General features: G+C 50.5%; 15 protein-coding genes across 15 annotated transcripts; 8 read left to right on the forward strand and 7 right to left on the reverse strand.

Moving 5' to 3' along the window:
• Window positions 1-544: 544 nt before the first annotated feature.
• N7473_005841 (uncharacterized protein) lies at window positions 545-805 on the reverse strand (the record flags this gene model as incomplete). Its single annotated transcript, XM_057151781.1, has 1 exon — window positions 545-805. One exon carries the CDS (start codon window positions 803-805, stop codon window positions 545-547), a length of 261 nt encoding a protein of 86 aa, XP_057009586.1.
• A 741-nt stretch (window positions 806-1,546) lies between these two features.
• Window positions 1,547-3,209, forward strand: N7473_005842 (putative sterol carrier protein). The gene is made up of 2 exons (XM_057151782.1): window positions 1,547-2,188; window positions 2,254-3,209. The coding sequence occupies exons 1-2, from the start codon at window positions 1,695-1,697 to the stop codon at window positions 3,134-3,136; spliced, it is 1,377 nt and encodes a 458-aa protein (XP_057009587.1). The 5' UTR covers window positions 1,547-1,694; the 3' UTR covers window positions 3,137-3,209.
• Window positions 3,210-3,321: 112 nt separating this feature from the next.
• Window positions 3,322-4,452, reverse strand: N7473_005843 (DUF3431 domain-containing protein; the record flags this gene model as incomplete). The annotated part of the gene is made up of 1 exon (XM_057151783.1): window positions 3,322-4,452. The coding sequence occupies one exon, from the start codon at window positions 4,450-4,452 to the stop codon at window positions 3,322-3,324; it is 1,131 nt and encodes a 376-aa protein (XP_057009588.1).
• A 357-nt stretch (window positions 4,453-4,809) lies between these two features.
• N7473_005844 (P-loop nucleotide/nucleoside kinase family protein) lies at window positions 4,810-5,468 on the forward strand (the record flags this gene model as incomplete). Its single annotated transcript, XM_057151784.1, has 2 exons — window positions 4,810-4,924; window positions 5,002-5,468. The coding sequence occupies 2 exons, from the start codon at window positions 4,810-4,812 to the stop codon at window positions 5,466-5,468; spliced, it is 582 nt and encodes a 193-aa protein (XP_057009589.1).
• Window positions 5,469-6,341: 873 nt separating this feature from the next.
• Window positions 6,342-7,286, forward strand: N7473_005845 (alpha/beta hydrolase; the record flags this gene model as incomplete). The annotated part of the gene is made up of 2 exons (XM_057151785.1): window positions 6,342-6,410; window positions 6,612-7,286. 2 exons carry the CDS (start codon window positions 6,342-6,344, stop codon window positions 7,284-7,286), a joined length of 744 nt encoding a protein of 247 aa, XP_057009590.1.
• Window positions 7,287-7,491: 205 nt separating this feature from the next.
• N7473_005846 (uncharacterized protein) lies at window positions 7,492-7,862 on the reverse strand (the record flags this gene model as incomplete). Its single annotated transcript, XM_057151786.1, is given in 2 exon segments — window positions 7,492-7,648; window positions 7,660-7,862. The coding sequence occupies 2 exon segments, from the start codon at window positions 7,860-7,862 to the stop codon at window positions 7,492-7,494; spliced, it is 360 nt and encodes a 119-aa protein (XP_057009591.1).
• A 1,322-nt stretch (window positions 7,863-9,184) lies between these two features.
• On the forward strand, window positions 9,185-9,665 carry N7473_005847 (uncharacterized protein; the record flags this gene model as incomplete). Its single annotated transcript, XM_057151787.1, has 2 exons — window positions 9,185-9,310; window positions 9,357-9,665. 2 exons carry the CDS (start codon window positions 9,185-9,187, stop codon window positions 9,663-9,665), a joined length of 435 nt encoding a protein of 144 aa, XP_057009592.1.
• A 341-nt stretch (window positions 9,666-10,006) lies between these two features.
• On the reverse strand, window positions 10,007-10,671 carry N7473_005848 (uncharacterized protein; the record flags this gene model as incomplete). Its single annotated transcript, XM_057151788.1, has 4 exons — window positions 10,007-10,110; window positions 10,164-10,290; window positions 10,349-10,516; window positions 10,573-10,671. 4 exons carry the CDS (start codon window positions 10,669-10,671, stop codon window positions 10,007-10,009), a joined length of 498 nt encoding a protein of 165 aa, XP_057009593.1.
• A 170-nt stretch (window positions 10,672-10,841) lies between these two features.
• N7473_005849 (RNA-binding protein) lies at window positions 10,842-12,334 on the forward strand (the record flags this gene model as incomplete). Its single annotated transcript, XM_057151789.1, has 3 exons — window positions 10,842-10,875; window positions 10,937-11,576; window positions 11,644-12,334. 3 exons carry the CDS (start codon window positions 10,842-10,844, stop codon window positions 12,332-12,334), a joined length of 1,365 nt encoding a protein of 454 aa, XP_057009594.1.
• A 1,822-nt stretch (window positions 12,335-14,156) lies between these two features.
• Window positions 14,157-15,354, reverse strand: N7473_005850 (guided entry of tail-anchored proteins factor 1). Its single transcript, XM_057151790.1, has 3 exons — window positions 15,082-15,354; window positions 14,785-14,971; window positions 14,157-14,673 (listed from the first exon to the last, which is right to left on the reverse strand). The coding sequence occupies exons 1-3, from the start codon at window positions 15,166-15,168 to the stop codon at window positions 14,339-14,341; spliced, it is 609 nt and encodes a 202-aa protein (XP_057009595.1). The 5' UTR covers window positions 15,169-15,354; the 3' UTR covers window positions 14,157-14,338.
• Window positions 15,355-15,559: 205 nt separating this feature from the next.
• N7473_005851 (uncharacterized protein) lies at window positions 15,560-16,633 on the forward strand (the record flags this gene model as incomplete). The annotated part of the gene is made up of 1 exon (XM_057151791.1): window positions 15,560-16,633. One exon carries the CDS (start codon window positions 15,560-15,562, stop codon window positions 16,631-16,633), a length of 1,074 nt encoding a protein of 357 aa, XP_057009596.1.
• Window positions 16,634-16,799: 166 nt separating this feature from the next.
• Window positions 16,800-17,623, reverse strand: N7473_005852 (4F5 domain protein). Its single transcript, XM_057151792.1, has 3 exons — window positions 17,437-17,623; window positions 17,243-17,327; window positions 16,800-17,159 (listed from the first exon to the last, which is right to left on the reverse strand). Exons 1-3 carry the CDS (start codon window positions 17,497-17,499, stop codon window positions 17,113-17,115), a joined length of 195 nt encoding a protein of 64 aa, XP_057009597.1. The 5' UTR covers window positions 17,500-17,623; the 3' UTR covers window positions 16,800-17,112.
• A 1,377-nt stretch (window positions 17,624-19,000) lies between these two features.
• N7473_005853 (uncharacterized protein) lies at window positions 19,001-21,685 on the forward strand (the record flags this gene model as incomplete). The annotated part of the gene is made up of 5 exons (XM_057151793.1): window positions 19,001-19,190; window positions 19,263-19,504; window positions 19,567-19,916; window positions 20,353-20,463; window positions 20,554-21,685. 5 exons carry the CDS (start codon window positions 19,001-19,003, stop codon window positions 21,683-21,685), a joined length of 2,025 nt encoding a protein of 674 aa, XP_057009598.1.
• A 968-nt stretch (window positions 21,686-22,653) lies between these two features.
• On the forward strand, window positions 22,654-24,407 carry N7473_005854 (uncharacterized protein; the record flags this gene model as incomplete). The annotated part of the gene is made up of 4 exons (XM_057151794.1): window positions 22,654-22,780; window positions 23,036-23,346; window positions 23,430-23,717; window positions 23,778-24,407. The coding sequence occupies 4 exons, from the start codon at window positions 22,654-22,656 to the stop codon at window positions 24,405-24,407; spliced, it is 1,356 nt and encodes a 451-aa protein (XP_057009599.1).
• A 1,148-nt stretch (window positions 24,408-25,555) lies between these two features.
• On the reverse strand, window positions 25,556-25,981 carry N7473_005855 (ankyrin repeat domain-containing protein; the record flags this gene model as incomplete). Its single annotated transcript, XM_057151795.1, has 1 exon — window positions 25,556-25,981. The coding sequence occupies one exon, from the start codon at window positions 25,979-25,981 to the stop codon at window positions 25,556-25,558; it is 426 nt and encodes a 141-aa protein (XP_057009600.1).
• Between the last annotated feature and the right edge of the window lie 883 nt (window positions 25,982-26,864).

Genomic DNA, 26,864 nt, shown 5'->3' on the forward strand with positions numbered 1-26,864 from the left:
GAGAAGCAGGGAGATGAAGAGGGAAAGAAAAGGGCAGCCAAAATGGCATGTGGACCGAGCTGAAAAGATGTGCTCGAATGGGTTTAGGGCCAGTCCAAGTGACGTCGTGGTGAAGTTGGGCGGGGGACCCCCACTAAAGTCGTCTATTATACAGATACACTACCATAGCTGTTGAAGCTTGGTATATGTTGAAATTCTGGAAGACTACGACTATAGCTGCAAACTGCGGCATTTGATCTTGGCCAATTCCCTATCTTCACTTCTCGGTTGTGCTGAACAGAGCTCCGCTGAGGCCCAATGTCCATCACAAAAGAGACTCTGGCAGCGGTACATACTTCTCCTCCGGTCGCACTCCGCACTTGCCAACCGGTTTTGGCCATCGCACCCCAGACTGACTACAATCAGTCATAACGCGGACTACTATGCATGATCTGGAGAAAAAGGAAGGCCATCATTGGACTTGCTCCAGCATCGAGTTGCGATTCGATCGCAGCTGTTCAGAAAGGGAAAGCGGAACAAAAAGGCGCATTGAAGACAAGAGCCTTCATTCCAGACCCATCAGAAGAGCCATGATCGGCGATAAGGACCAGTCCGGACCCATGGGACAGAGACCAGAACCAGAATCCATCTGATTTCCATCACTCAGAGCAGCATCTGGCATCTGATATCTTGCTGGAGGACAGTCCTCCGACCGTGCAATGGTAGCTCTCGCAGGGATACGATCCTTGGTGCGCCTATCGATCATATTGCGTTTGCAGCCCGCCAATGGCAAATGCCGAACCCAAACCTTGGGAATGGCAGGCATGGAACTTGGTTTTTGCTTATGGTTAAGTTGTGCAGTTTCCAGCCTCTATTTATTGGAGTTATCAGTGAGGTGCTGATTGGGAAAGTGCTTGCAGATCATGGAATTGGATTGTTGGCGAGTTCATCGCGGGGGGGAGGTTTGGACCTTGCGGAGCTTCCCCAGACGAGCTATGAGCTCGTCTCATGGATACACCAAACGGGCTGGACGGCCGTTGCCAACTTCAGAATCGAACTGATTCTCCTATTCATATCACTATGTAATCAGAACGAGAATGCCCCCGCATGGATCGCATACATAGCATACCTATCGCACCTGCTCCATTACCATTCTTGGAACTGGAGAATGTGGAGAGGCTGGGGTATTCCAGTCCAGTGTCATTGTGTCAGTCTCTTTCTGGAGGGCTGTTCATTGTGAAGTGAAGAGTTGGAAACATTGTATTATAATCATAGACCATAATGAGCTTCAACAAGAGATCATCACATCGACCATTGACACGTGCACGTGATAATCGATGGTTGAAAGAATCCTCATCGGCACATGTCTGATTTTCATTATATAGCTGCCGTACTCCATATAGCCTATATCCAATCGAGTCCCAATATGAAACAAAGCACGACGATCTCCGGGAAAATCAGTATTATGCAGCGCCAGATTTTGTGCAACTTGGCCAACTCCCGTACTAAAAGATGTTCAGCCGCCCTCGGGCCCAGCTTCCTCGGGACCTCGGTCCTCCCCGCAAATCCCCAGTCTCTCTTCTCCCCACTCGTGACATACATGGAGAACTCCTATATAGGCGCCCCGTTCGGGCATCTCCTACTTCACGACTAACCGTCTCCCAAAAAACACACTCAAACACCTAACCCCCTATCTCCATTTCCACACCGACACCATGGTCAAGAAACAAACAAGTCCCGCCTACGTCCTGGGCGTGGGCATGACCAAGTTCATCAAGCCGCGCGGCAAGGTCGACTATAATGAGCTGGGCTACGAGGCTGGTATCAAGGCCATGCTGGATGCCAAAATCACCTACGACGATGTCGACCAGGGTGTTGCCTGTTATGTCTATGGTGATAGTACCTGCGGACAGCGCGTCTTCTACCAGTTTGGTCTGACCAATATCCCTATCTACAATGTCAACAACAATTGCTCGACCGGTAGTACCGGTCTGGCTATGGCTCGTACAATGGTTTCGCACGGTGCTGCGGACTGTGTTCTCGTCGTCGGCTTTGAGAAGATGAACCCCGGTAGCTTGCAATCGATGTACAATGATCGTGCCAACCCAACTGGTCTGTTCGGTATGATGATGGCCGAGACTCGCGGTATCACCAACGCCCCCGGTGCTGCGCAGATGTTCGGTAATGCCGGCCGTGAATACAAGGAGAAGTGAGTTGAGCTTTACTCTAGAGCACTCTTTACGAAGTTATACTGATACAGATGCACCTCCCTAGATTCGGCGCTACAAACGAAGACTTCGCCGAGATCGCTCGCATCAACCACGAACACTCCAAGCGCAACCCCTACTCCCAGTTCCAAGATGAATACACCCTCGAGCAGATCATGAAGGCCCCCATGATCCACGAGCCCCTCACCAAGCTCCAGTGCTGCCCGACCTCCGACGGCGGTGCCGCCGCCGTCATCGTCTCACAGGAGTTCCTCGATGCCCGCCCGCACCTGAAGGCGCAAGCCATCCAGATCGCTGGCCAATGCCTCGCCTCCGACACCGACCAGGTGTACAACAAGAGCGCGATCGACCTGATGGGATTCGGCATGAGCCGGTATGCCGCGCGCACTGCTGCCGCCGAGGCCGGCGTCAACGTCAAGGACATCAAGGTCTGCGAGTTGCACGACTGCTTCTCGGCAAACGAGATGATCACCATCGATGCGTTGGAGCTCTGCGAGCCTGGTAAGGCGCACGAGATGGTTCGTCGTGGTGATATCACCTACGGTGGTAAGATGGTTATCAACCCCTCCGGCGGTCTCATTTCCAAGGGTCACCCACTGGGTGCGACTGGTATTGCTCAGTGTGCTGAATTGGTCTGGCATCTGCGTGGTTGGGCTAATAACCGTCTGATTGCCGGTACTGATGCGGCTTTGCAGCATAACTTGGGTCTTGGCGGTGCTGTCGTCGTGACTGTGTATAAGCGGGCTGATGGCAAGGTTGCTGCGGCGGTTCCCTCGGATGTTGTGGGCAAGCTTAATGGTCTTGGGTATAACCCTGCTGTCGAGGCTCGGGGGTTCACTGCTGAGCAGGCCAAGTCGGTTGTTAGCAAGAAGCATAGCAGTGAGTGGGCTGTTGCTGATGCTCAAGACCGGGTTCTTGCTCGTTTCTAAAAAGCTTGTTTATGCTTTGTGGAAATTGTATATAGTATAGTATGATAACGATTCAATTCAAATTATTCCCCGATTAGATTGAAGTCCTTTGAACTCGTACACGATGATCAGATCTATATTATCACATTGATATAAGAGGTATATGTACAAATTATGTAAAGAATAGAAGAGCCCAGTCACTCCCTTCACGAGTGCGTAGCCTCCCAGTCATCAGGAAGCTTATAATACTTCGGAATCTGATACTGACCCAGACATGTCCCCGGGTTCGGACACTGCAGTCCACACCTTCCATACAACCGACAATAACACTCCTCCGCACTTGGACAAGCATCCCGATTCAACTGCGCAAGATCCACCGTCCCATCAACCTCCATCTTCGAAAACAAAATATGCCACAAATACGACAAAACACGACCAGCAACCCGATCATCCTGCGGCGCAGCCTGTCCACCCCTCGCCAAACGCCTCCCATCCCCATCCACAACCCCATCCAAGAGCCACTGCCTCAGCGCAACATATTCCTCTCTCGTATGCTGCCACATCCGCTCCCGCGAAACGACAAACTGCGCACAACACTGTGAGCGCACTGTATCCGTCCGTCCAAGCTTTAATCTCGCATTCAGCTTAGATCCATCCGCACCCCCGAATATCGCCGCCAAAGCTTTGGGTAGGGCAACATCCGACGCAGCGCGCGCACTCCACGGCGCCACCGCAGACTGCAGTCTCATCTCGAGACTACCCTGTGCCGGCGCCGAAGGTAAACACGTACTGGTACTCCAATCACAACGCAGATTGTGATACCCGGAGGAATCCCGTAGCGCACGCTTAACATCCAACGCCTCCAGCAGAGCCTTATTATCATAATCCGGCGCATCATTATGCCATGCCCAGCGCGAGCCGTGCACAAATACCGCGCCCGCGGCCGGGATCTCGGCGTAATTGTCAATCAGGAAGGTAAGGTAGGCCATGGCCTCGTGGCCGCGGTTCGCGGGGACTTGGAGGTACTCCGAGGGTTTGTCGGCCGGGGCATCGACATCATAGATGCAGATGTGGTAGCGATCTGCGAGGGATGTTACCCAGGATGGATCACCGTCTGCGTCCACGTGGGAGACGATCAAGGCGGGTTTCTTTGTGGTTGAGAGGTCGGGACATTTGCCGCGGATTTTGGGGAGGGTAGGAGCGGTGGTTTGGTAGCGGATTTTGGTCCATGCGAAGGTTTGAGGGATGCTTGTTGGTCGGTTCAGGTAGAGGATTAGGAAGAGGATGGCGCAGAAGAAGATTAGTTGGATTAGGGACCTGTGAACTCTGCGCGGCATGGTTAATACATCAGTATAAACTTTTGGATTTTCTTTTCCTGTCTACGAGGGAAAAGAAAAATCCAAGAAAAAGCAAAGGTGGAGCTCTTTCGCGCCATTACTATTTGATGATAACTAACTACGGAGTCTGGTAGTTTATTTGGCGCCGGAAGTGACCGGCGCAGACATGTGGATTTCTGCCTGAGGCATGAAGACGATAGCCCAGGCCTCACCTTGAAGCTTGTCTCGTATCAGACGTGACTCACTGACCTTGGACTGCGCGGGACGTGTCTGAACAGCGCATGCATAAGGCCGAAATCTATATCGATTTAAAGCTCGGTGCGAGTCTGTCATTCGGGAGATATTTTCGGGCCCCGTATGCAAATGGCAGAAGTCCCATCCAGCTTCGGCACCCCCGAGGCGCTCAGTCCCCTCATATGCCGCACAGAAAGTGATCCCCGCCCTGTAGTGGTGATGACGTGTGGAATAGCAGGTATGTGAGAACTGAGATTATCAAGTTGATGATAACGCCCAGAAGAAAGGCCATTTTAACATGTTTACGAGGTCCAGGGTCTGGAAAGTCATCAATATCCAAATGGATCCAATCCAACCATCCATCATTTCACCGTCTCTCCATCGACTCATATATCTACAGCCATCACGGTCTCTATGGAGTGGACTACCCCAAAGAAAAATATAACGACTATCAAGAAGAAGCCGCCGCCGCACTGCGGAGCGAACTAGCCCAACTCGTCCAACAGGGCTCCCGGGATGCCATCCTAGACTTTGCATTTGCATTCCAGGAAACGAGAGATGAGTGGAAAGATCTAATTGAAGAATCAGGCGGACGCTGGGTACTGGTGTATCTGGATGTGGATGCTGATGAATTGCGGCGGCGAGTCAAGGCTAGGAATCAGTTGGCTGTTAAAGATGGGGATTCGGCGTTTTTGGTGACGGTGGAGATTTTGGAGAGTTTTATTGCTGGCTTTGAGAGGCCTGTTGGTGAGGGGGAGGTTGTTTTACGTCTTAATGATTAATGAGTGAGTGGTTTGGCGTTGTTGTCAGACTGTCTACCCTATCACCTAGCACCTAGATTCTTGATCTCGCGAGAGAGATATGTTCACCCCGCCCACGAATTCATGCAGCCTCTTTGCTTTGCAGAATGTATCTACTTCTACTGCTACTGATATCACCAAGCATCGGTTTAATCCTCCACTTGATTTACCACACTGCTGGGGGCTTAGTTCTAGCAGTCGAGAAGCGATTAGCATAACATGATGACCTGGATGGCATGACTACGGGCATACCCATTAACTCCGATATCAATAGCCATGAATATCAAAATTCCGCGGCTAATATTGTTGAGCCTTCGAGATTTGTTCGAGTTCCAAGCATTTGCATGTCCAGACTAATGCACCTCCGTAGCTCCTTCCTAACGAACGGGTTCTCTGGCAACGCGCCGTAGCCCCTGAGGCTATCTGAAGGCCTAGAAAATAAATTTACATTCTATTGCTCAGACGGGATATTTTTTGAGAGTAGACAAGTAGGGAGTGTTGCAGCCTCGGAGATAAATACTGGAACCGTGTTGATGCCCGAGAAAGTTGACAGTGAAACATAGTAACTACCTAAACAATTCAACGGCAACCCGATCAAGTTATAGAATTCTCTAATAAATATATTTAAACCCCGAGAATTGGCATATTCTAAAATTTGGGACGCTGACATCATGATCCCCGGCAGCTGTGGAGGGCCGAATAGCTTCACGATTGCCGAAAAATAACGCACATGTCAGTTTTTCTCATAGTCGACTTGTAAGTTATGCATTGAACGAGACATTCTCTCAAGCTACACCTATTTCATTTGATCCACTTCATATTTACCACACCTGAATAAATATTTACTCTATCATCATGTCGTCGCCACAGAAAGTCACCTTTCCCTCCCGCAACTACAAGCTCGCCGGCCATTTCTATCCTCCCGTGGCCGGCTCTCCCGATCGCTCAGGCGCAGCAATTATCATTGCGCACCCTTAGACATCCATTAAGGAGCAGTCGCCAGCAAACTATGCCCGCATTCTGACCCAATCCGGTTTCACTTGCCTGGCCTACGATGCCGCTTACCAGGGCGAGTCGGAGGGCGAGTCGGAAGGCGAACCGCGAGACCTGGAAGATCCCTACTAGCGTGTCGAAGACAAGCGTGTCGAAGACATCAAATGCACCGCAACCTACCTCATCAGCCGCAAGGATGTCAACTCCGAGAAAATCGGTGTCCTCGGCATCTGCGCATCAGGCGGGTATGCCCCCTTCGCAGCTCAAACCGACCTACGCATCAAGGCCGTGGCCACCTCAGCTGCAGTCTGTGTCGGCACCATGGCTCGTCGCGGCTTTGACCAGGATACTTCTAACATGGATATTCTAAAGACACAGCTCGAAGCTGCTGGAAAGGACCGCAATAGCGACGTGGGCGGCGAGAAATTCCCCATCGTCCATCTACTCCCTGAGAAGCCGGAGGATGCACCAGTGGAATTGCCAGAGTCATTCCGGGACTTGATGAACTACTACCGTACCCCGCGTGCTTTCCATCCTCGGGCGACGAATACTTTCCTGCCGCGCAGCTGGGATATCATGAGCAATTTTGATGCTTTTGCGCATAATGATATGATTAGCCCGCGACCTCTGCTTATGATTACTGGTACCAAGGCGGCTTCTAAGTGGTATAGTGAGGATAGTGTGCAGAAGGCTAAGCAGCCTAAGGAGCTGTACGTTATTGATGGCCTGACTCATGCGGATCTTTATGATAAGGTTGATGAGGCTGGCGCGAAGTGTGTGGAGTTCTTCGGAAAGAGCTTGGTCTAAGTCTGTATCAAGTTTGGGTGATTAATTAAGGAAATTGAGATTTTGTGAAGCTCAAATGTATTGTATAGATTGTATAGCATCCATTCGAGTTTTATCCGAAAATAAAAGGTACTTTACTGTTAAGATCAAGGCCATCTGTACTGTGTACTTGAGATGTTCTTGGCCTTGATATTGGCCCCGCAAAACAATATCACACGTGATATGGTTACATAATCAATTCTCGCGCAGCCACAAAATTCCTTCCGCACAGGACTTCTCCCTTTCCTTTCTTCAACATATCCACGGTCTCCAACATACCCTTGTGCTTGGACTCAATTCCATCCGCAAATTTTAGAGTGAGACCCAGACCGATGAATGCTCTTCTAATCCCGACGTCTGCTTGTTGGATCGGTTCTGCTGTTCCTCATCAAGGCGATTGGGTTCGCTTTTGAGCACACACACCTTACCCCTCAGGGGCCAAAGGATCTGTTTTCCCTCCCTATTGGAATCTGTGGCACATTGTCCTTCAGATATGAGATATGATGGGAGTTGGGATGCACTGGTCGCATTGTTCTGGAAAGGACGTGTTGTTGCCATGTTTATCTCGGCATGGAAGCCATCTCGGCTGGTTGCCGTTTACCTACTCGAAGCTCCGACCTTGGACTTGCGGAAATTGATGTTTTTTCCTTGCAAATGCATTGTCACTGCCACAGGAGGTACAACGCAATACAAGAACCCTCGCCAGTGACTACTAACAAAACAGGACACAACCTCCAGCCCCTCGCCACGTAGAGCCAACCCTCTGGCATTTCACCCATCACTCCCCCATCCCCCTCTGGCACTTTCGAAGTCTCGTCTCCTTCAGCTCTCCATGATATTCGAGGTCAAATTTGTGCCGATAGTGAGCTTTCACAGTTTGACAAAATGTCTTTCTGGAAACTCCCTCGTGTTGCGTCCGCCCCCTCTATATGGGGCTGTGCGTGTCAAAGTAGGGAGATACATTCCTTGCCATATTGCAAGACGTGCTTCAGTCGATCATCGCCTCGTGATGGGGCGCGGTTGGCCCGAGACACGTCGTGGTTTGCGTGTCTGATTCCGATTTTTGTGGAATGTTGACGATATGAGGATCTACACCTTGTTTCAGCCCTGGTTGCCTGCTTAGTAGCATAGATAGCTGTCAATGCATTCACTTAAGATTGATTTTGAGTTCAATCGTAATCTTCTAAATGTGCCGAAATGGTTTCTGATTGAAGCCCTGCCTCCGCATCTTGGACAGCTGTCTTGGGGACGCCCACTATCTTTCGTTTTACTTATAGGAAGATTTCAAGAAAGTTCCAACGGACAATACTATCCCTTAAAACCCCCGTGGAATGTACAGGGCCCACTGCTAATCTCTTCGAGACCCTGCAACTGGGTTGCTCCTTCGTCCCTGTAGGGCCTCGCGGGATGAAACCCATCCCTTGTTGTAAACCCCACTTGGAGATTGTGGTCTGCGAATCATTTTCAACGCTACAGCTGGAAAAGATGCATATTTTCATACCCGATAAGCGTAGTTCATATCTTGAGAGTTAAAATGATGCATTGGGTCGTGTGGAAAGATGCAGGCCGATGTTTATACCACTTGCGGCTGGAATACCTCGCGTCAGAGTAATCCTATACCACGTTGGTTTCTTCCAACCAGGGCTCTCACCCTGTCTTCCCTATCACGCTCCATTCTTGCCCTGTAACAAATGGGATAAAGAAGGGGCTTGGTTATAAATCTCGCATAACCTCCCACTGAGCTCCCTGCCTCTCGTCCTTCCTATCAGGCCTTTGTCCATACAAAATACACTCGTTTACAACATAAACCATCACATTCATTTAGCCACTTTACAAGTTCATTTAATTCTCTCTCACCTTTGATCATACTCACAAACAAAATGGCTCGCTTCAGCCTTTCTTTCCTCGCCGTCTTCCTGGTTCTGGCGGCATTCGTCATGTCCATGCCCACCAAGCGCGATCAGAGCAAGGGTCTGGGACTTGACACTGCTCTCTCCGAGCTGCAGGTTAGTGGTCAAGAATCTGCAATCGACAATGCTATTGTACTAATAGATCTGCTACCAGGATGCGACCAAGTTCATGAAGGGATTGGACCACAAGGACACGAACGACCAGAACAACCAAGCCAAGAATGAGCAGGCTGCAAAGCAGGACGCTGCCCTGGCAGACCAGAAGGTTGCGGAGAAGGAGCAGCCAGCTGCTGATACCACTGCTCCCACTCCCACTGAGAAGGGACTGTACTCGGGCAACTTCCAGACCCCTACTGCTACACACACACACCACCCTACCTCCCAGCCTAATGCGCTGGGCAATATCCCCCTGATCGGTGGCCTTCTGGGTGGTACTGGTGGCCCTCTGTAAAGTATTTGAAAGTCATTTTCAAATATTAACTCGGGAGATCAGGGATTAGATGCAGGGGGACTTGATTTTGCAATCCACTACAAAGGGAAATGTTTTATTTTCAATCTGTACTTTTTACACATCGGCGGTGTTGAAGGAGAACGCGTTCTGAGTTATAAAACCAGTTAGATAGTTCAATGTTTATCTTAAAGGTCATATCATGTTAGATTGTCACGCTAGGTCATTCTAATAGGTAACTGTGATACCCTAGTTGATTGCGCTCAGCACTCTTAATTCATTCAGCTGTTAATGGTCTTAATATCTTTGTATTCAAGGGAGCCCTCCAGGGCTAAGACACGCATTCAGCGTTTCGGCTGGCTAGCTTGCTGCCGCCCTTCGTACAAACCAGTGTAGTACCCTGCAAAGTACCAAGACATCATGAGATTTTTCAAATTTTCATCTTGAACTAGAAATGAGTCAGTTTGGTCATCTAACAAGTATGAGAGCAGAAGAGCCTACCGTGGGGGAGCACTGCGCCAGGCATAGGCATAGCGCCGGCGGGGAAGGTTGGGCTTGGACCTGGGTTGATGGTAGGGCCACTTCCTTCGGCGACTGGAGGATTTGACTGAGCAGAAGGATCATTTGTCTAAGATAAATCAGCAATCATGAAATAAGCAGTCATGCCCGGTTAAATGCATGCATACCTGAGTGAAATGCGCAGCTGCTGGTTCGCTCTCAGCCACCATAGCATCATCCTCAGCAATCACATCTCCTTCATCAAGAAGATTTTGCTCTTCATCAAGACCTGCTCCTTCAGCGCCTCTTAAAACATCCTCAATATTCTCGCCCTTAGCATGAATACTGTGATAGAGCTGCCATTCAACAAGGTCAGTCAGATAACGGTCACGTGAGTTATTAACAAACATACCTTGTACTCTTCAACCGCCTCATCCCAAGACTGCACTAGAGCAGAGTCATCCCAGATCTCCTCATGAGTCAGGGACTGATCATGTTTAGACTTCCCCATGGCCGCCCTTAAGCCTCTCAGGGCGGAGGTGGACTGAAGTCTGGCGTGGTTGGTCGTCTGGCCGCCGGCCTGTGGAGACTCACCGCCTTGGATGCAGGTCAGCGAAAAAAAAAAGTTTCCCGCAGAGATCGTAAACCACCAGATTTCAAATCACATCAACCAGACTCAAAATGGCTCCTGATAAGAGGGCAAGCAAGCGCAAGGGTATGTTAAACCTGTACTGTTCTTTCCAATTGTTTTTCAAGACCCTAACCCGAGTTAGCAGCACCTGCCGCCGCCAGCGATTCTCCCGCGAAAAAAACCAAGAAGGTCGAGGCCAAAGCCGCCAAGGTCGCCGAAGATGCCGCTCCCAAGTCTATTCTGAAGAAGAAGGAGAATGGTGCTGCTAAGGCTAAGGAGACCAAGTCTGAGACCACCGCAAAGGCCAATGGTGCCCCTACTCACCAGGCCAAGCCCCGCAAGCGTGCTGCCGATTTCCTCAGTGAGGACGAGGCCGAGAAGCCTGCCCCGGCTGCTGCGAAGAAGCCCGTTACCAAGAAGACCAAGAAGGATGAGGCCACCCCCGCACAGGCTGGGAAGAAGTCTGCCGCCGCCAAAGTCGCCAAGCCTGCACCGAAGCCCAAGAAGGTAGAGGAGGCGCCTGAGGAGTCCGACGGCGAGGAGTTCCAAATCGATGTCGAGTCCGACGAGAGCGAAGAGGAGGAGATTGACGACGTTGAGGATGACCAGACTGCCGCCCTTATCAAGGGCTTCGAGAGCAGTGGTGACGAAGACGAGTCCGGTGACGAAGGCTATAACTCCAAGATGCCAATTCCTAAGATCCCCGACACCAAGAAGGCAGAGAAGAAGATGAAGAAGCTGCAACAAGGTGATGGCAAGGGTGAGCCCGGTACCGTCTATGTCGGGTGAGTTTATATCCAGTCTAAAATTCGCTTTATTTTGATTGCATTTGCTAATACCTGGCTTCTTCAGACGCATTCCTCACGGTTTCTACGAGCACCAAATGCGCGCATACTTCTCCCAGTTCGGCGAGATCACCAAGCTCCGCCTCTCTCGCAACCGCCTGACCGGCCGCTCCAAGCACTACGCCTTCATTGAATTCGCTTCTACCACCGTTGCCAAGATCGTTGCCGAGACCATGGACAACTACCTCATGTACAGCCACATCCTGAAGTGCAAGTTCGTTCCCGCGGAGCAGCTGCACCCCGAGGTCTGGAAGGGCGCCAACCGCCGTTTCAAGCGTACCCCGTGGAACCAGATCGAGCGCAAGCGCCTGTTGAAGGGCAAGACACGCGATCAGTGGTCGAAGCGTATTGAGCAGGAGCAGCGCAAGCGTCTGGCTAAGGCTGACAAGCTGAAGGCTATGGGCTACGAGATTGATCTGCCTCAGCTCAAGGCTGTCGAGGATGTGCCCATTCAGGTGCCGGAGGAGAAGGCTATTGAGGGTGCCGAGGCTACTCCTGCCGTGGAGGCCGCTGAGGAGCCTAAGGCCATTGAGGCCCCCGCCACCACTGATGATACCCCTAAGAAGACGAAGAAGGGCAAGAAGACAGAGGAGACTCCCAAGGAGGAGGTCGCCGCAGAGTCCCCAGCAGCCAAGTCCCCTGCTACCAAGACCAAGAAGACGGCTAAGAAGACTGGCAAGTCCAAGGCTAAGGCGTAATGGGTGTACAAAATTGTTATTTGGTGTTTGTTTCTTTCTGTCCATAGCCATGTCATGCATTATTCTGAACTATTGCATAACTCCAAAGACGATCCCTAAAAACCACCATAGACCTCCTAGTCCAGTTAACCTTGCTAAGAGCAGAAACGATTTTCCCTCCACCTCCTGTAGAGGTAATGTAAATGACCTTGCAATGGTAGGCCTCTGTAGATGAAGCTCCAGGGCAACTATACCATCACATGACCCACCTCGTCCCAACACGACCTAGCTCCACGGTCACATGACCACTGACCCCATCACATAAAAAAAAAGACCCACGGGCAAAATTTCTTCTCCTTCTTCCTCTCCCCAACTCCTCGCTCAAAGAATCGCATTCAAAGCTCACACACAAAGAAGAATCTTCTTCTTTCAGACACTCGCTTTGGGAGAAAGTCCCCGGACAACCTGCGCTCTTCCCAGAGTTCTTCAAGCCAGGCATTGCGGAAACGCGCCGCCATAGAAGCAATTCGATAGCGGCTTACGCCCTACTCTCACCGGCCCCTGTGCTCGCCGTCCGACAGTCTCCGCTGGATACAATGGGGCGTGCGGCCTGGGGTTGGAGGGGGAGAAGGGGGGACTTCGGTCTTCTCTTGTATTGGGTTGCCTTTCGTCGTGGTTCGATAGTCATGCGATTGCCCTTGTTCCTTGTGGACGGGGTAACTCAATGGGGCTCATTCTTGAGGCGAGGAGTTCCTGTCTTTTTCTTTTTCAAGAGTCTGTAGCTTATGGCAAAGCGGTGATGGGCTGGGCCTTTGCTGCTCATGTCCTTGCAGAAGCCCTGTCGAAGGGGCCGGACTTTTTAAAGACAGTTTGCTTCTGAGATGAGATGAGACTTTTGTCTTTTGCCTGAGCTCGTGTTCGTGTGATGATATAACAATCATAGAGTCAAGCCCCGAGATCCCCCTAGCTACGGCAGGGGGTCCTTGACGAGAAACGATTTTTCATATATCTGATGAACATCTTGACTGGCTTTTCTTGTTGAGGAATTGGGAGGTTTCAATCTAGCGCGTCAACGGCGTTGCTCGAAAGTATCTACAAAAAATGAATTCGAGTTCTCTCGGTTTCAAGAAATCCAGACAAGTAGTCAAAGCGGATGCACTAGGTCTTCTTTTGTGTCGGTCTTCTCTCTCATCTGGGGTTCTTGGGTCCTGAAAGCGCCCCAATTTGCTTTTTGTGAAATCTCTTCAGCTATGTTCTAGCTCTAAACTGGATTGTTTCCCCTTAGATAGTTGAACAAATACAAAATTCGAATCTATCCTATCCTGGCACTCATTGCTTGCTTCTTTTAGATCATTGAGACAGCTGTTCTCCCTGTCTCGTCATATCATTTAGTGCCCAGATGCGTACGTACCTCGGCCATTGAATCTTACACTCTTGACTCAACAGCCACACCCTCATCGTAAATAAGTGCTTGGCCAACGCTGCTTCCACTCAACACTTGCTCAACTTGCTTATATTGAAAACAATAACATTCAAATTGTATCTTAGCTGAACGACAGTTATGTTTATGTGCTATACTAAACCGTGGACTAATTCCACGAACGGATAATGCGTTCAATCTTAAAGACTACCGCAATCATCGTGTGCCGAATTTAAAGGGCATTTTTGGAATATGATCTCCGGTCCATTTCCCTCGTACTCGTCCCGTGAAACCATCATGTGAAAGAATTCCGCCTGCGATGCAAACTTGGACGCGCCGATCCAAGAAGATGGATACCATTCTTGAGGTGCAACGACGTATTGAGAGCCCCGGATGAAATTCATAGATGAAAATCAATGCAATGCTATGCGATACTCATTATACCCGGCACTCGACGGCCCATTTTATAATACAAGACAAGACACCCAGCCCTCGTAGAACGGTCATCATATCCATTGTCTAGATCCATTTCCATTATAAGACAGACACAAGTAGGTACTCGGTACTGTCATGGTTTTTTTCTTCTTTTTCTCCTTTTATCCTCATCACTGCGCCTTCTTCTCCTCCCCACCCACCGGCACAGCAGCAGCATCCTTCCTGCTAAGCAGTTGCACAAGCATCGCCCCAATAATCTCTCCCAAGAACGCAACAGCCGTCGCACACACATTACTCCATACCTGAATACTGACGGAACCCAGCGGCGCGCGCGGGAACGACAATACCCATTCCACATAGTACGGGAACCAGCCCTCCGGCAGGGCGAACACGGGTGTTTTTGAGTACCAGAATTGCAGGAAGATCTTTAGCCCGTTTGTGCTGAGCCAGCGGGCGCTTTTGACGCTCCAGTCGAAAGACGTTTTTTGGGCGGACATGGATTTGTCTGTGGTGGTGGGGGGTGTTAGTATGAGGACATGAAATTGCGGAACAGACTATAGCCTATATTTTCGGCTGTAGGGTATAGAATGTAGGATATATGTGCAAGAATACGTACTCATCGCCTCATACTCCTCAAGACTCTTGTCATGTCTCCGACGCAGCTTGGCCCACTTTGCGAACTCGTCTTGCGAGCTGGTGCTGTTCATTTCGCGCTTGATCTGGACGACTTCGCGCTTCATGCGTTGCTGTTCGCGTGCATTGCGGGAGGTCGATGTGGGTAGTTTGAGGTATAGCTGCCATAGCTGGATAGTAGAGATGAAGCGTGTCAGCTAGTGATCTTGCTTACGGCATGTTGAGGGCGCCCTAGGGAGTAACGCTCTAGCACGAAGCTTGAGCCGGAGAACCGACATACCAGGGCATCGATTGTAGAAGCGCCAATTGTGTTGACTAGGTAGATTGCGATGTGCACGAACAAGATCGTGAGCACGAGGGAGAGCATGATGGCGGGGGTGAATGGCCGGTTGGCCCGGGGGTGTATCCGAGTCTGGCGTGAGGGACAAAGTGAGGAGGTGGAAAAGTGACTGGTGGACACTCTTTCAGAGTAGGAAGCTCTGCTGGTTGCTGCGGAGGAGCACCTGTGCTGTGGATGTTGGTGGTTGAAGTCACTCGGGATGGGAAAAATGACGTGCGGAGGGCGATCTGGCTGGAATTCGGCGAGAGTTTCGCTCCTGCTGTCCGCCTCCACTTTTGTGTTCCCCCTACAACTATGGAACATTACTTTTCCCCCACAAAATCATATTTTGAAGAATAAAGCACTTTGATGACAAAGGAGTCATGCTTAGATTCATGATTTGTCTTTGATTATTGCGACTTCAATCTCCAAATTATCCATGACGGCCCCGGCCGATGCATTCCAGCAGCTTGCCGGTGTATTCGCTTCTCGAGGCGACAAGATCCTCGACATCGAGATCATCCCGTCGAGTCTAGGCTCCCCGTTTCTCCAGGATGGATGTGCCATCGGCATCACCAAAAAGACCCTGGTGCAAGCCTACACAGTCGCCCGACAACTCTTCTCCAAAAAGCTCATGCCTATGACCGAGGATGACCTGCTCGTCAGTCTCCTAGAAACCGATTCGAGCCGGGGCATCGCTTCAGATCAAGTGACCACCGAGATCATGCTGCTCTTTGACTGCGAACACTTGACCGCGTGTAACTGGCGCAAGCGCCGACTATTGGCTGCTCTCGTACGTAGAAAGGATGTGCCAGGTCGAGACTCGACGTTGATTCGGATCTTAAAAACGGAGCTCACGCTTCTACAGAGCTATCAATGCTCACCACTGCATCGACATACCAAGTCACCAACTTTATGGTCACATCGGATATGGGTGCTGGAGCAGCTTTTGAAAATAGAAGAGCAGAGTCCTGAAGCCTTGCTGGACCTGGAGCGCCATGAGCTGGCCGTCGTCCTTCGCGCTGGAGAGCTACATCCGAAGAACTATTATGCATTTACCTATATGCGCCAGCTACACGCTCTCCTTACAAGAAGCCCGGTCGAGAAGCGGGATTCTCCAAATTGGTCAGCTGTGTTGGCGGCAACATTAGTGAATCCCGTGCTGGACTGGTGTCTTGCTAATCCACGGGATATTTCTGGTTGGGTCTTTGGAATATACTTGCTAAGTCATGTCCCGGACCGACAGCTTCAAGTCGATGCGGTTGGCAGAGTGCTTCGTTTTGCACGGGATGTCGGCTGGGAAGGCGAGAGTTTATGGACATTTATTGATCAGACGGTGCGCCAATTTGATCTTGAGAGCGTGGTGGACGAAGCGTTCCTCCTTGATCAAAAGAGACGAGAACCTGTATCCACCACCGTTGTCAAATCCTCTTTGACGAAGTGGCCATGGCGAGGTCGGCTGGACAGGGCCAGAGCCTATTGGGCTGTATATGGATCCAGCCATGATACATAATAGTACTTGGTTGTACCATATAGCAACTCATTCCGTTTTCTCTTCCTCCTTCCCCTCCTCCTCCCCATCCCACCCATCACGCCACGATGCATGGGTATCCGGGGAATGCCTAATCATAGACTCGTTGTATTCTTCATTATAACATAATTTTACCAAGAAGGCAATGCAGGAAAGATATGGAATATTGAACGCCGTAGTCGCAACTGAAAACGCCTCGCTAGACACCGGTCTCGTCAAATGAAGCCGGTGGGTATGATCTATGAACTTATTTCCCTCCTTTTATCACCCTCGTAGCATTGTGCTAACATTCACACACTCCAAAGGATGTGTCCATCGCGCAAATTGGCCTCGCGCTCAGCCCCGCCACCTTGCCAAGTTTATCCGTCCCAATCGGATTGACGAGATGTTGATGCGCGGGGGCGAAGAGCAGAGAGCAACGAGGGTTTCGGAACATTATGGGAAGAAAAGGTAGGAGTTTATTATTTCTTTTTCCCTCCTGCGGCTTCGGCGGCTCGTTTTTCGTCGGCTGGCGAGGAAGTAAACAGGTTAGTTTGGTCAAACTTGTGCGGGCTATGGAGGAAGGACACGATCGTCTCGACTGCCACATACCCTTCTTCTGCTTCTCACGCATGATAGCAGCAGCATCCTCCTTGGCCTTTTGGAACTGCGTTCCCGACAGGGTGTTCTTGGATTTCTAATTGGACGAGGAAAAAAAAGCTCAGCCCACTTGTCTATGTCTGGGGTGGATGCAGTCGCAGTCGCAGTCGCAGTCGCAGCATAGATCGATCGCGGGACCAACTTACCGAAGCAGCCGCCTTCTTCTGGGCCTTGGCCCGATCGGTATCGCGCTGGTTACCCCGGGTCATGGTGAGCGGGATATAAGGATGACAAAAGAAAAAACGAAAATAAAACGAGGATTGGGCGCAAAGTCGCACGGATTTGGATTTGGAGTTCGAGATAACAAGAAGAGGAAAGAAAAAAGTAGAAGAGGAGCGGGCCCGCTTCCCCCGGCGTTAAAACTGCGCAGGTTTCGGCGAATCAGGAGGCAGGCCGAGTCTATGAGCTCGGGGCCATTTTGGGTACATATTGCTTTTCTTGGGACATGGACTTGGTGTGGTTCTTCAGCCTCATCTTGGGGATTTGGGATAAGAGCCTTGTTGGGGTTTAGTGGGGCCCTGGATTAGAGTGTTTGAATTGTTGATGCCCGTCATTTGTTTCTGGTTTCTGCACGACTCCTGGGCGGTTGCGGTGCCGCCGTGACTGGGCGCGTAGACTAGGAGGAAGTTTTGGAGAACTTGGGTTTGTTGCATAACCCAAACCCTGAGGTGAATATACAGGGCCATGTTTGACTCGGAATTATTTGCGCTATCACTTTGTGCAGGATCAAGATAGGGCGAATATCAAACATCGGCTCAAGGTCGCCGGCAGTCTATACCTGGAGTGTGTACTCTGTATACTCTGCGGAGAGCATCTCTCAGCCAATCAACTAAGCGCCGACCAAAGGGGCCCAGTTTGAAGCTATCCAGTTTCACCATCTCGATTACCAAAGACTCCCAGCCTATCCTTTCACGGCCCTGAAAAACAGCCCAGAATCGAAGCTATGCCAATCTTGATTCAGGCAGAGATCTCCCGATCGATACTGGTTAGCCAACAGCCCTGTTTAGGTGCCTGCCAATAAGCTTCCCCAGAGCTGCCTTGAAACAATCTTTGCCTGACCCTTACTCATGATGTTTGTCTCCTAACAATCCTCTGAGGTAGACACTAGTAGTAGACTGGTAGGTAGTTTGCTCGCTATTGTTCGCTGCCTTCCAAAAATACCCCAAACAACGGAGCTTACTTTGCCTTTGTCCATGTTCTTTGTCCAACTTTTCATCTAGTATCTTCTTTTCCCAGTCACCTCCCATTGTTTCAGATTTGCCTATTCATAGGCTGATTGTCTTGTTGCAGACTGTTTGGCGCCTGCAGCGTGTGTTGGATGGACTGAATGAATGGAAACAAGATGAATCACCCAACAACCCTCCTACCTACCTGACGTCTTTCCCTTTTCCCATCCCTTATTATTCAGTCCTATTTCTGCATTCTCTTTCTTCCTTTCTTCTCCTTTCTCTCCGTTCCTCGAGTTGATCTCGCCATTGTCCATTTTATTCTTTCTTCCCGGGACTCGGTTTTCTGCTGGCCAGTGACTTCCTTCCCAGTCCCTTTTTAATTGCTCCCTGCTCAACTGGTTGTCTCGTCTCGTCTTGTCTTGCCTAGCAACTCAACGCAGACATATCGACACATAGAATATCTGATTCCGTTGGAGGATCATCTATTCATCTTCCTGCTTTTAACCCTTCCCTGCATTCATTCTACATATCGAAACTCGTCATGATGTCGAAGCTCAAAGAGTCCTTGGCTGGTCCAGGGTATGTGATACTCAATACCATCCGCGCGCTCAACATCATCGTCTTTCTGGATATCATTGCCGCTTGCGCCGTCATGTTGGTCAAGATCAACATGTACAACGGGTGGTTCTTCTTCCAAGCCGTCACCCATGCAGTCATTGCTCTCATCAGCAGTAAGTACCTACCACCTACTATATTCCCCTCTCAAAGCAAAATCTTGGATACATACTGATAACCGTGAACAGTTGCGCTCATCATCTCCGAGCTACCCTTCTTCCGGGAGTTCTTCAACCGCCGATACCCCATGTTCGGCGAAGAGGCCGGCTTCTTCGCTCTGGCAGCAATCATGATGATCCTCGGCGTCGCCGTGCTGGGCAACCTGAACACAGAAGTCATGAGCCAGCAGTCCCTCGGCCTGGCATTCTGGAGAATCATCATTTCAGCCGGCATCCTCGCCATGGTCGTGAGCCTCGTGAATATACTCGCAGTAAGTCAAAACCCCAACCTTCCTTCTTCTCATCAAAACCATATACTAATCCCCATCAACAGACCCTCATCTTCACCAACCGCACCCAGGGCCTCAGCGCCCGCCACGTCCGCCAATACGGGGCCGTGGCCCCGCAAAAGGTGGTGAGTCGGGCCAGCAGTAACCGCTCCTTCCAGGCCAGTCTGAATTTGAAGCGTGAAGAAGACTCGCTCCCAAGCTACACCCCGCAATCTGCCACCAAACGCTTCACCAAGCGTCTAACGGGCCGGTTTCCCATCAAAATCTCCAATCCCATGAACCCCACCAATAATGGGACTAGTCTGACTGCGCCGCCTATGAATGACGCTGCATCTTCTCGGTACTCGCGTGACTCGGCGGGTGTTACTATCCCGGACCCGGCGCATCATCCTATGTATGGGCATGGAGCGAGTATGGTTTGAGGGCGGGATAAGAGGATTGGCGTTTTGGGGGATTTGCATGAGTTGGTGTTGATTTTTTCTAATACGCGGTTTCTCTCTTTTTACTTTGTTTCTTGATTTTCGGATTCCCTTGTATTGATTAGCCGGCGTTTTTGGTGTGATTTAATGAGACCCCGGATCGCGATGTTAATTGTTTAGAATGGCCTGATAAGAGCTGTAGTGTATTAGGTCTTAGACAAGTAAAGTTCTCAATTAGGAGCCTTGACAAGGTACCAGATATACTTCAGTCATGGAACGGAGAAGCGTCGATAGATACCGTTGTTACTGAAGTATACAATGGGGCTACAGACTAGACTCCACTGGCCCCAGAGTCGACCGCTTTGGCCCCCGAGTGCCAGTTGGTCGCATAACATAGTTGGTCTCTTCCAGTCCATACACCTTTCACCTCGCCTTCCAACCTCCCGCTGGCACATTTGATGAGATAGGGATCCTCTCTTTGCTGGCGACAAACATGGCTGGCATCGGGATCTCTTGGGGGACGTAAGTTTTTTTCCTCCAGTCATTCCAGCACTCCCCACCACTTCTCCGCATCCTACTCCGACGCAAGACCCCTCTAACCAATTCTTACAGCGTCAAGTCCCTTCTCATTTTCTTCGGTCCTGTCCTCCTCCCTCGCCTGATCAGAGCTTACCGCACTCTCCGCGTATCAATCGCAAGCCGGCCTCCTCCACGCCCAATCCCCGCCGGCGCCAGTCGCGCATTGAACCTCTTCTTCGCCAGCATCGCCCTCTTCCTCGTCCTCAGCCTCCCATTCAACCCTCACGCCCCCGAACCCAACATTTTCTCCCTCACCCGCTCACGCATCAACACTCCCATCGATGTGGTCTTCCACCGTCTATCGCGCCTCCGGCCGGACAGCATCTTGACGGACGCCGACGTACGGCTACGCGAGAAACTCACCTCCCTCGGAGCCCGCAAGGTCTACCTCACCTTCGGCCCGGACGCTTTGGTCTCATGCCAATACTGCTCTTTTGAGGATCTCAACACCTACCTCCTCTACTACCTGCCATTCCACATCCTCCTCCCACACCTGGTCCACCTCTTGATCCTAGGCGTAGCCACATCAGCCCCTTTCGCAGGCCGCGAAGCCGCCCGCTGGCGCACCAAATTCACGCTCGCCGGCCTGGCGCTAGCAGCACTGGACATCTACATTGTGGCACGGTACGATGCAATCACATCGGCTTCCCCCGCCGTGCGGGCAGGCCAAGTGCCCCCAATTGGTCTCTACAATCTAATTTCCCTCCTCCGGCCACTGGCATTTACCGTGTGTGACGTAACCTGTGCAATCATCATCTACCTCTCCTCCACCAACCGGTTCTTCTTCAAACCGCCCTCGCAGGCCGACCAAGTCGACCAAGCCGTCTCCGCCGCACTGACGATGCTGACGGGCGCTAACAACAAGCTCCATGCGGCCAGTGTGACCCGCAATGCGGTCGTTCGGGATAAGGCGCTAAAGACGCGCGATGATGTCTACTGGCAGGCGATGGTGGCGGTCGAGAACCCCACTCGAGGCTCCGGGGGAGCCGGGCACGGCCAGATTGAAGGTGTGGAGCGGGTGGACGTGGTGAATAATATTTGGGAGGAGGAAGAAGTGGCTCGAGCTATGTCGCGGGCGATGGCGGGTCAGGGAGGAGTTGATTTGGCGCAATTGGGGATGAATGCGAATGAGTTTGTGCGCGGTGTGACCGAGGGTTTGGATTGAGGCAAACATGGGATGGAGTCACGGAGGATATAACCACGTATACTACTGCGACTGTGGAGTACGGAGTATAGTGTAGAGTGGAAACTTGAATGTACATGCTACTATTTTTTGTTTCACGCCTTAAAATATATGCCGAATGATCTAGAATACTAGAATCATGGCTAGAATTTCAACTACTGACACGAGTATAAACTACACTATGTATATTTCAGACTATCAAAATTTAGTCTTTTTTTTCCAGGGTTTGGAGTTTATTTTAGTGTGTTACGGTACCATCCATAAACTGGAAACTATACCAAACCCTCTCCCAAACTTACCTATAGAATCAAATCAACAATGCACAAATAACCCCCTACCACCACCCCATTGTAAAGTACACATTGCCATTCTATTTGAATGCTATAAATCTCCTTAGCCCTAACTCCCTCGATCAAAATTCCCGCCACCGCGATTCGACGAGGCGGTGTGGAGCGTCGATCGTCATGTGTTGAGGAGTGTCTTGAAACGAGCTTCTCACCGTTTTCCCCCTCTCTCTCCCCTCAATTGCTCCTCACTTATTCTCCTCCTCCTCTTCCTCCGTCCCTCGCTACACTACTGGATTCTGGTAATCCTCGAAAAAAAACATAGGTTCAATTTGCAAGACCTCGATCTAAAAAAGAAGCATCTTGCATCTTGGCACTTGCCAAATCCTTTTTTTTTTTTTTTTCCCTCTCCTCGCTTTGACCGCGCGGCGGTTCCGCCTATGAGGCTTCCAGACTTTCTTCCAGACCCCCATTGTACCCATCGTTACCCCCATCCCGCTCTCCTCCCAGCTTAATTAGTGCCGGGAACCAACAGCCCTCGCTCAATTTCCTTTCCCCGGCCGCAAATCAACCCTTTCGCGACACACAGAGCTACTTCTCCTCCTCCTCCACCTCCTCCCTCCCCCCTCCTTCTCACCCGTTGCGACCCCTCGGTCTCTCTTCTTCATGGCCAAAGAGACCATCGCGCCGCCTCCGCCGGCCTCGGAGCTCAATGTCTATGTTTCTAGCCCCAGTGGCCCGCGGCCAGCCAAGGAGACCACGTTCCGGGAGTGGGTGGTCACCAACCAAATCGGTATGCATTGAACACCAACACCATTCCAGATTGCCCTCCGCGACGTGAAATGGCGGCACACTCGAGATGAAAACAAGAAACTCTTTGCGTCGCAAGCAGGACTTGCGTTCGCTGAGCTGTCTATTCTTTTTTTTTGTCTTTGTTGATTTATTTCCACTCTTGTCTTGAGATTGCTTAGCCTCGGTATTCTGCATGACCAAAGTCCGTTCTTGTCCCGCTAACTCCTGGCCACTCCCCGGCATTGTCTCGGTATAGGTATCTCCTTGACCATCTTGGCTATGTTGCTGGCTCTTCATAACCTCTACCCATCGCTGCGCCCGTATACCCAGCCTTTCTTCGAGCTCTCCTATCACGACCCCGCCTCCAACACATATGTCCAGGGTTGGAACGATGTGTACTTTGTCGCTAGCGCCACTCTAGCGCTGACCGCGATTCGCGCCATTGTGATTGAATTGGTGATTCAGCCTATGGGACGCTCGTTGGGATTGAAGCGTAAGGCGGCGCTTCGATTGGCCGAGCAGGGTTGGCAGGTTCTGTACTATGGGTTCATTTGGTCCATTGGTTTGGTATGTGCTTGGTTGGAATATGTCCCGTTGGAGAAATATGTTGTATGGAGGGCTGACATTCTCTTGATTTCGTCTTTTTGCAGTATCTCTGGAAGAATTCCTATTATTGGTTCGATTTCGGCGCCATTTGGAATGAGTGGCCGGCGCGTCCGCTCGGTGGTCTCATGAAGTGGTATATCTTGGTGGAATTGGCTTTCTTGCTGCAGCAGATCTTCGTCATTCATGTGGAGGAGAAGCGCAAGGATCACTATCAGATGTTGTCGCACCACGTTATCACCAGCACGCTGCTCGGCTCGGCATACATCTACGGCTTCTACAATGTGTCCAACGTGGTACTCTGCCTGATGGATATTGTCGACGTTCTGCTTCCCGTACGTTTGATCTTCGGACCCGTTAAAGAAAGCCTCTACCTTTACTAACACTCGCAATAGTCAGCGAAGGTTCTCAAATATCTCAAGTTCCAGAACGCCTGCAACGTCGCCTTCGGCATCTTCATGGCAACCTGGGTCGTCACCCGCCACGTCTTGTATAACATGCTGTGGTGGTCAATCTACAAGAACGTCCCGCAACAAATGGCCTACGGCTGTTACTCAGGCAGCTCCGCAAAGATGATCAGCACAAACGGCTACCCCGACGCCTTCGCATACATGTTCGGACCCTTCCGCGGCCTAGAGAACCCCATTTGCATGAACCGCACCATCAAGTGGATTTTCCTCTCCTTCCTACTCTCCATCCAACTTCTCTCCATCGTCTGGTTCAGCATGATCGTCCGCGTCGCCTACCGCGTCGTGTGCAGCGGCGCCGCCGAGGATACCCGCAGCGATGAAGAAGACGAGGTCGAAACCGATGATACCCCCGCTACAAACGGCACCGTGCGGCTGGCCGCCAAGGAGGGCGCTACCACTGCCCCCATTGTCGTTAATGAAAACGCTCCTGGCCTCGACCGCCGGCGGTCAAATGGTTCGGCTTCGGTGCGTGCTAGAGGTCGGGGCCGTGTACCCTTTGACCAGAGTGATCGGAAGGCCTTGTTGGGACGGATTGGATGTGACAAGCCTACTTAAGTAGCCCTAGAGAAAAAAATTCTCTAGGACTTTTGCTTTTTGGTCGGCTTGTCTTTTTCTTTGGTCTTTGGTCTCTTTCCCTTTTGCTTGTTCTTTTCTCTCCGTCCTGGCGCATTATGACGAATCCACTTTCGACTCCCGTATTTACTGGCATGCCGTGATGTCTGTTTATTCTTTTTTCCCTGCTCTTGCGGGTTTGGTGGTCATCACCTTTCTTCATTGTTTTATCAGCAGTACGCAGTACCAGCACCCCCATATGCACATGCATACCTCCCCCCACTCATACACCAGCTAAACTCGGGACAGTGTACCGCTGATGGAAATGAAGTGATCGAACAACGATGATCTGCTATTTTCACCCTCGGCCTCGAGTTACAATTCCCCTTCCCTCTATCCTTCGCCATCCTTCCTCGCCAGGTCCCTATCTTATATCCCTGCCCTGCTCTGTTCTGTGCTGTGGCTGTTGTTTATTCTTTCGTAATATCGTCTTCTGTTTCTACATCCATGCATGCTTGCAAGTCCTTTTTGTGCTTGCTTGTTTGCTTGCATTGTTCGTGTTTTCTTTCTATGGACCTGTCCTGGCCTGGGTTGGACTGGAGTGGACTGGAGTGGAGGGTCTCGGGCCTTGGTTGTTTTCGTGGGAATGTTGTTTTTGGTGTGTTCAGGTTGTTTTGGGTTTTAAATGTGGTTAGAGGTTCCAGCAATTAATACCCAATACCCAATGGATTGCATTTGGATTTTTTGTTTTCTGGATTCATTTTATGGATGAGGACGAGGATGGGGATGAGGATGAGGTTGACTATGGTATGGTCTAGATTTTGTGAAGACTAGGGTTAGATTTGGGTTATCATTGAGTATTTAATGCAGGGTCTGTATGTGTTCAGTCTCCCGTTGCTCCCGAGGGCACATCTATCAATGTCTGCGGCCAAGGCCTTTTAATATAGAATACTAGAGAAGAGAGTGAAGTAACTGACACGAAGAGTTACGAATAGACACTTAAAAATCAAAGTCAAAGTCAAAGCTATCATATTGAGCAATATCAAGCTATGTGCCAAATACCACGTCAACCTATCTTCGTACAGGCCACAAGAAATCTTGACTTCAGCTATAAGAAAATCCAGATTTCCTTTCCCCCGAGGCCATACCTCTCACTCGCAGGGATAACTCTCTGCTTCACTTCGGGAGCTCAAATTGAGCTTCTTCAACATCTTCTTTATCCGACGCGATTGGTCTCTTCCCAAATCTATATCCCCAGTCTCCAGTAACAATCTGACCACCTTGGAATTACCCTTTTGAAGAGCAGTGCGTATTGGACTCCAACCCTTGTCGCTCCCGGCGTCCACATCCAGCTGTTCGGTCTCCAAGAATAACGCAATAACTTCATGATGCCCACGCTCAGCGGCACAATGCAACGGCGTCTTACCCCCATGGTCTTGCGCATTGATGTCCACCTGACCAGTCTCTAATAGAGCATTCACCACCGCCGTATTTCCGACCAATGAGGCCCAATGTAGGGGCGTCCAACCACTGATGTCTTTTGTATCTACTTCCACCTGACCAGTCTCCAACAACATCTTTACCTCTGTCGCAGGTTTTCCACATAAGGCCACAGATATTGGCGTCCATCCACTCCGATTCTTTGCATTTATGTCCACCTGACCAGTCTCTAATAAAACCTGCACCACTGCCGTATGTCCGTATTAAGTGGCTAAATATAGCGGCGTCCGATCCCTGCAGACTTTCCCATTGACATCCACCTGGCAAGTCTCTACTAAAACCTCCACCACCGCCGCATGTCCTTGTATTGTGGCCCACAATAAGGGCGTTAAACCCTTGTGGTCTTTTGCATCCGGTTCCAGCTGACCAGTCTCTAACAACATCTTCAAAATTGTCGTGTGTCCTTCAGCCGCGGCTGCAATTATTGGCGTCCGTCCACCAGATGTCTTTTTCTTAAAGTCCACCGGACCAGTCTCTAGTAACATCTTCACCACTGTCGCATGTCCTTTAAATGAGGCCCAATATACTGGGGCTTTACCTTGAAGGTCGGCTTTTTTGATATCCACATGTCCGCGATCAAGCAATAGCTTTACCACCGCTTCATGCGATCGTCTTGCAGCCAATTCGAACGGAGTTCGGCCCCATCGGTCTCTTGCGTTCACGTCCACATATCCAGTCGCTAGTAGCAAATTCACCGCCTCATCATGGCCATTTTCTGCTGCAAAGTGTAGTGAAGATCGACCGGTACTGTCTCTTGTATCCGCATTGACTGGTCCAGCTGTCTCAGACAAGAGTTTTACCACTGACTCGTGACCGTTCTTGGAAGCCAAATGTAATGGAGTCAAACCCGTCGGAATATTTCACCGTGATAGGACATCCATTTTAGATAGACAGTCGAGCTGTACCCATGTTTCCTGTCTCAGCAGCGTAGAACAGCGCACGGTGGTGACCATGTCGAAC

Source organism: Penicillium subrubescens, assembly GCF_028828155.1.
Source record: "Penicillium subrubescens strain IBT 31985 chromosome Unknown utg000004l_segment0_segment0, whole genome shotgun sequence".
NCBI classification, from domain to species: domain Eukaryota; kingdom Fungi; phylum Ascomycota; class Eurotiomycetes; order Eurotiales; family Aspergillaceae; genus Penicillium; species Penicillium subrubescens.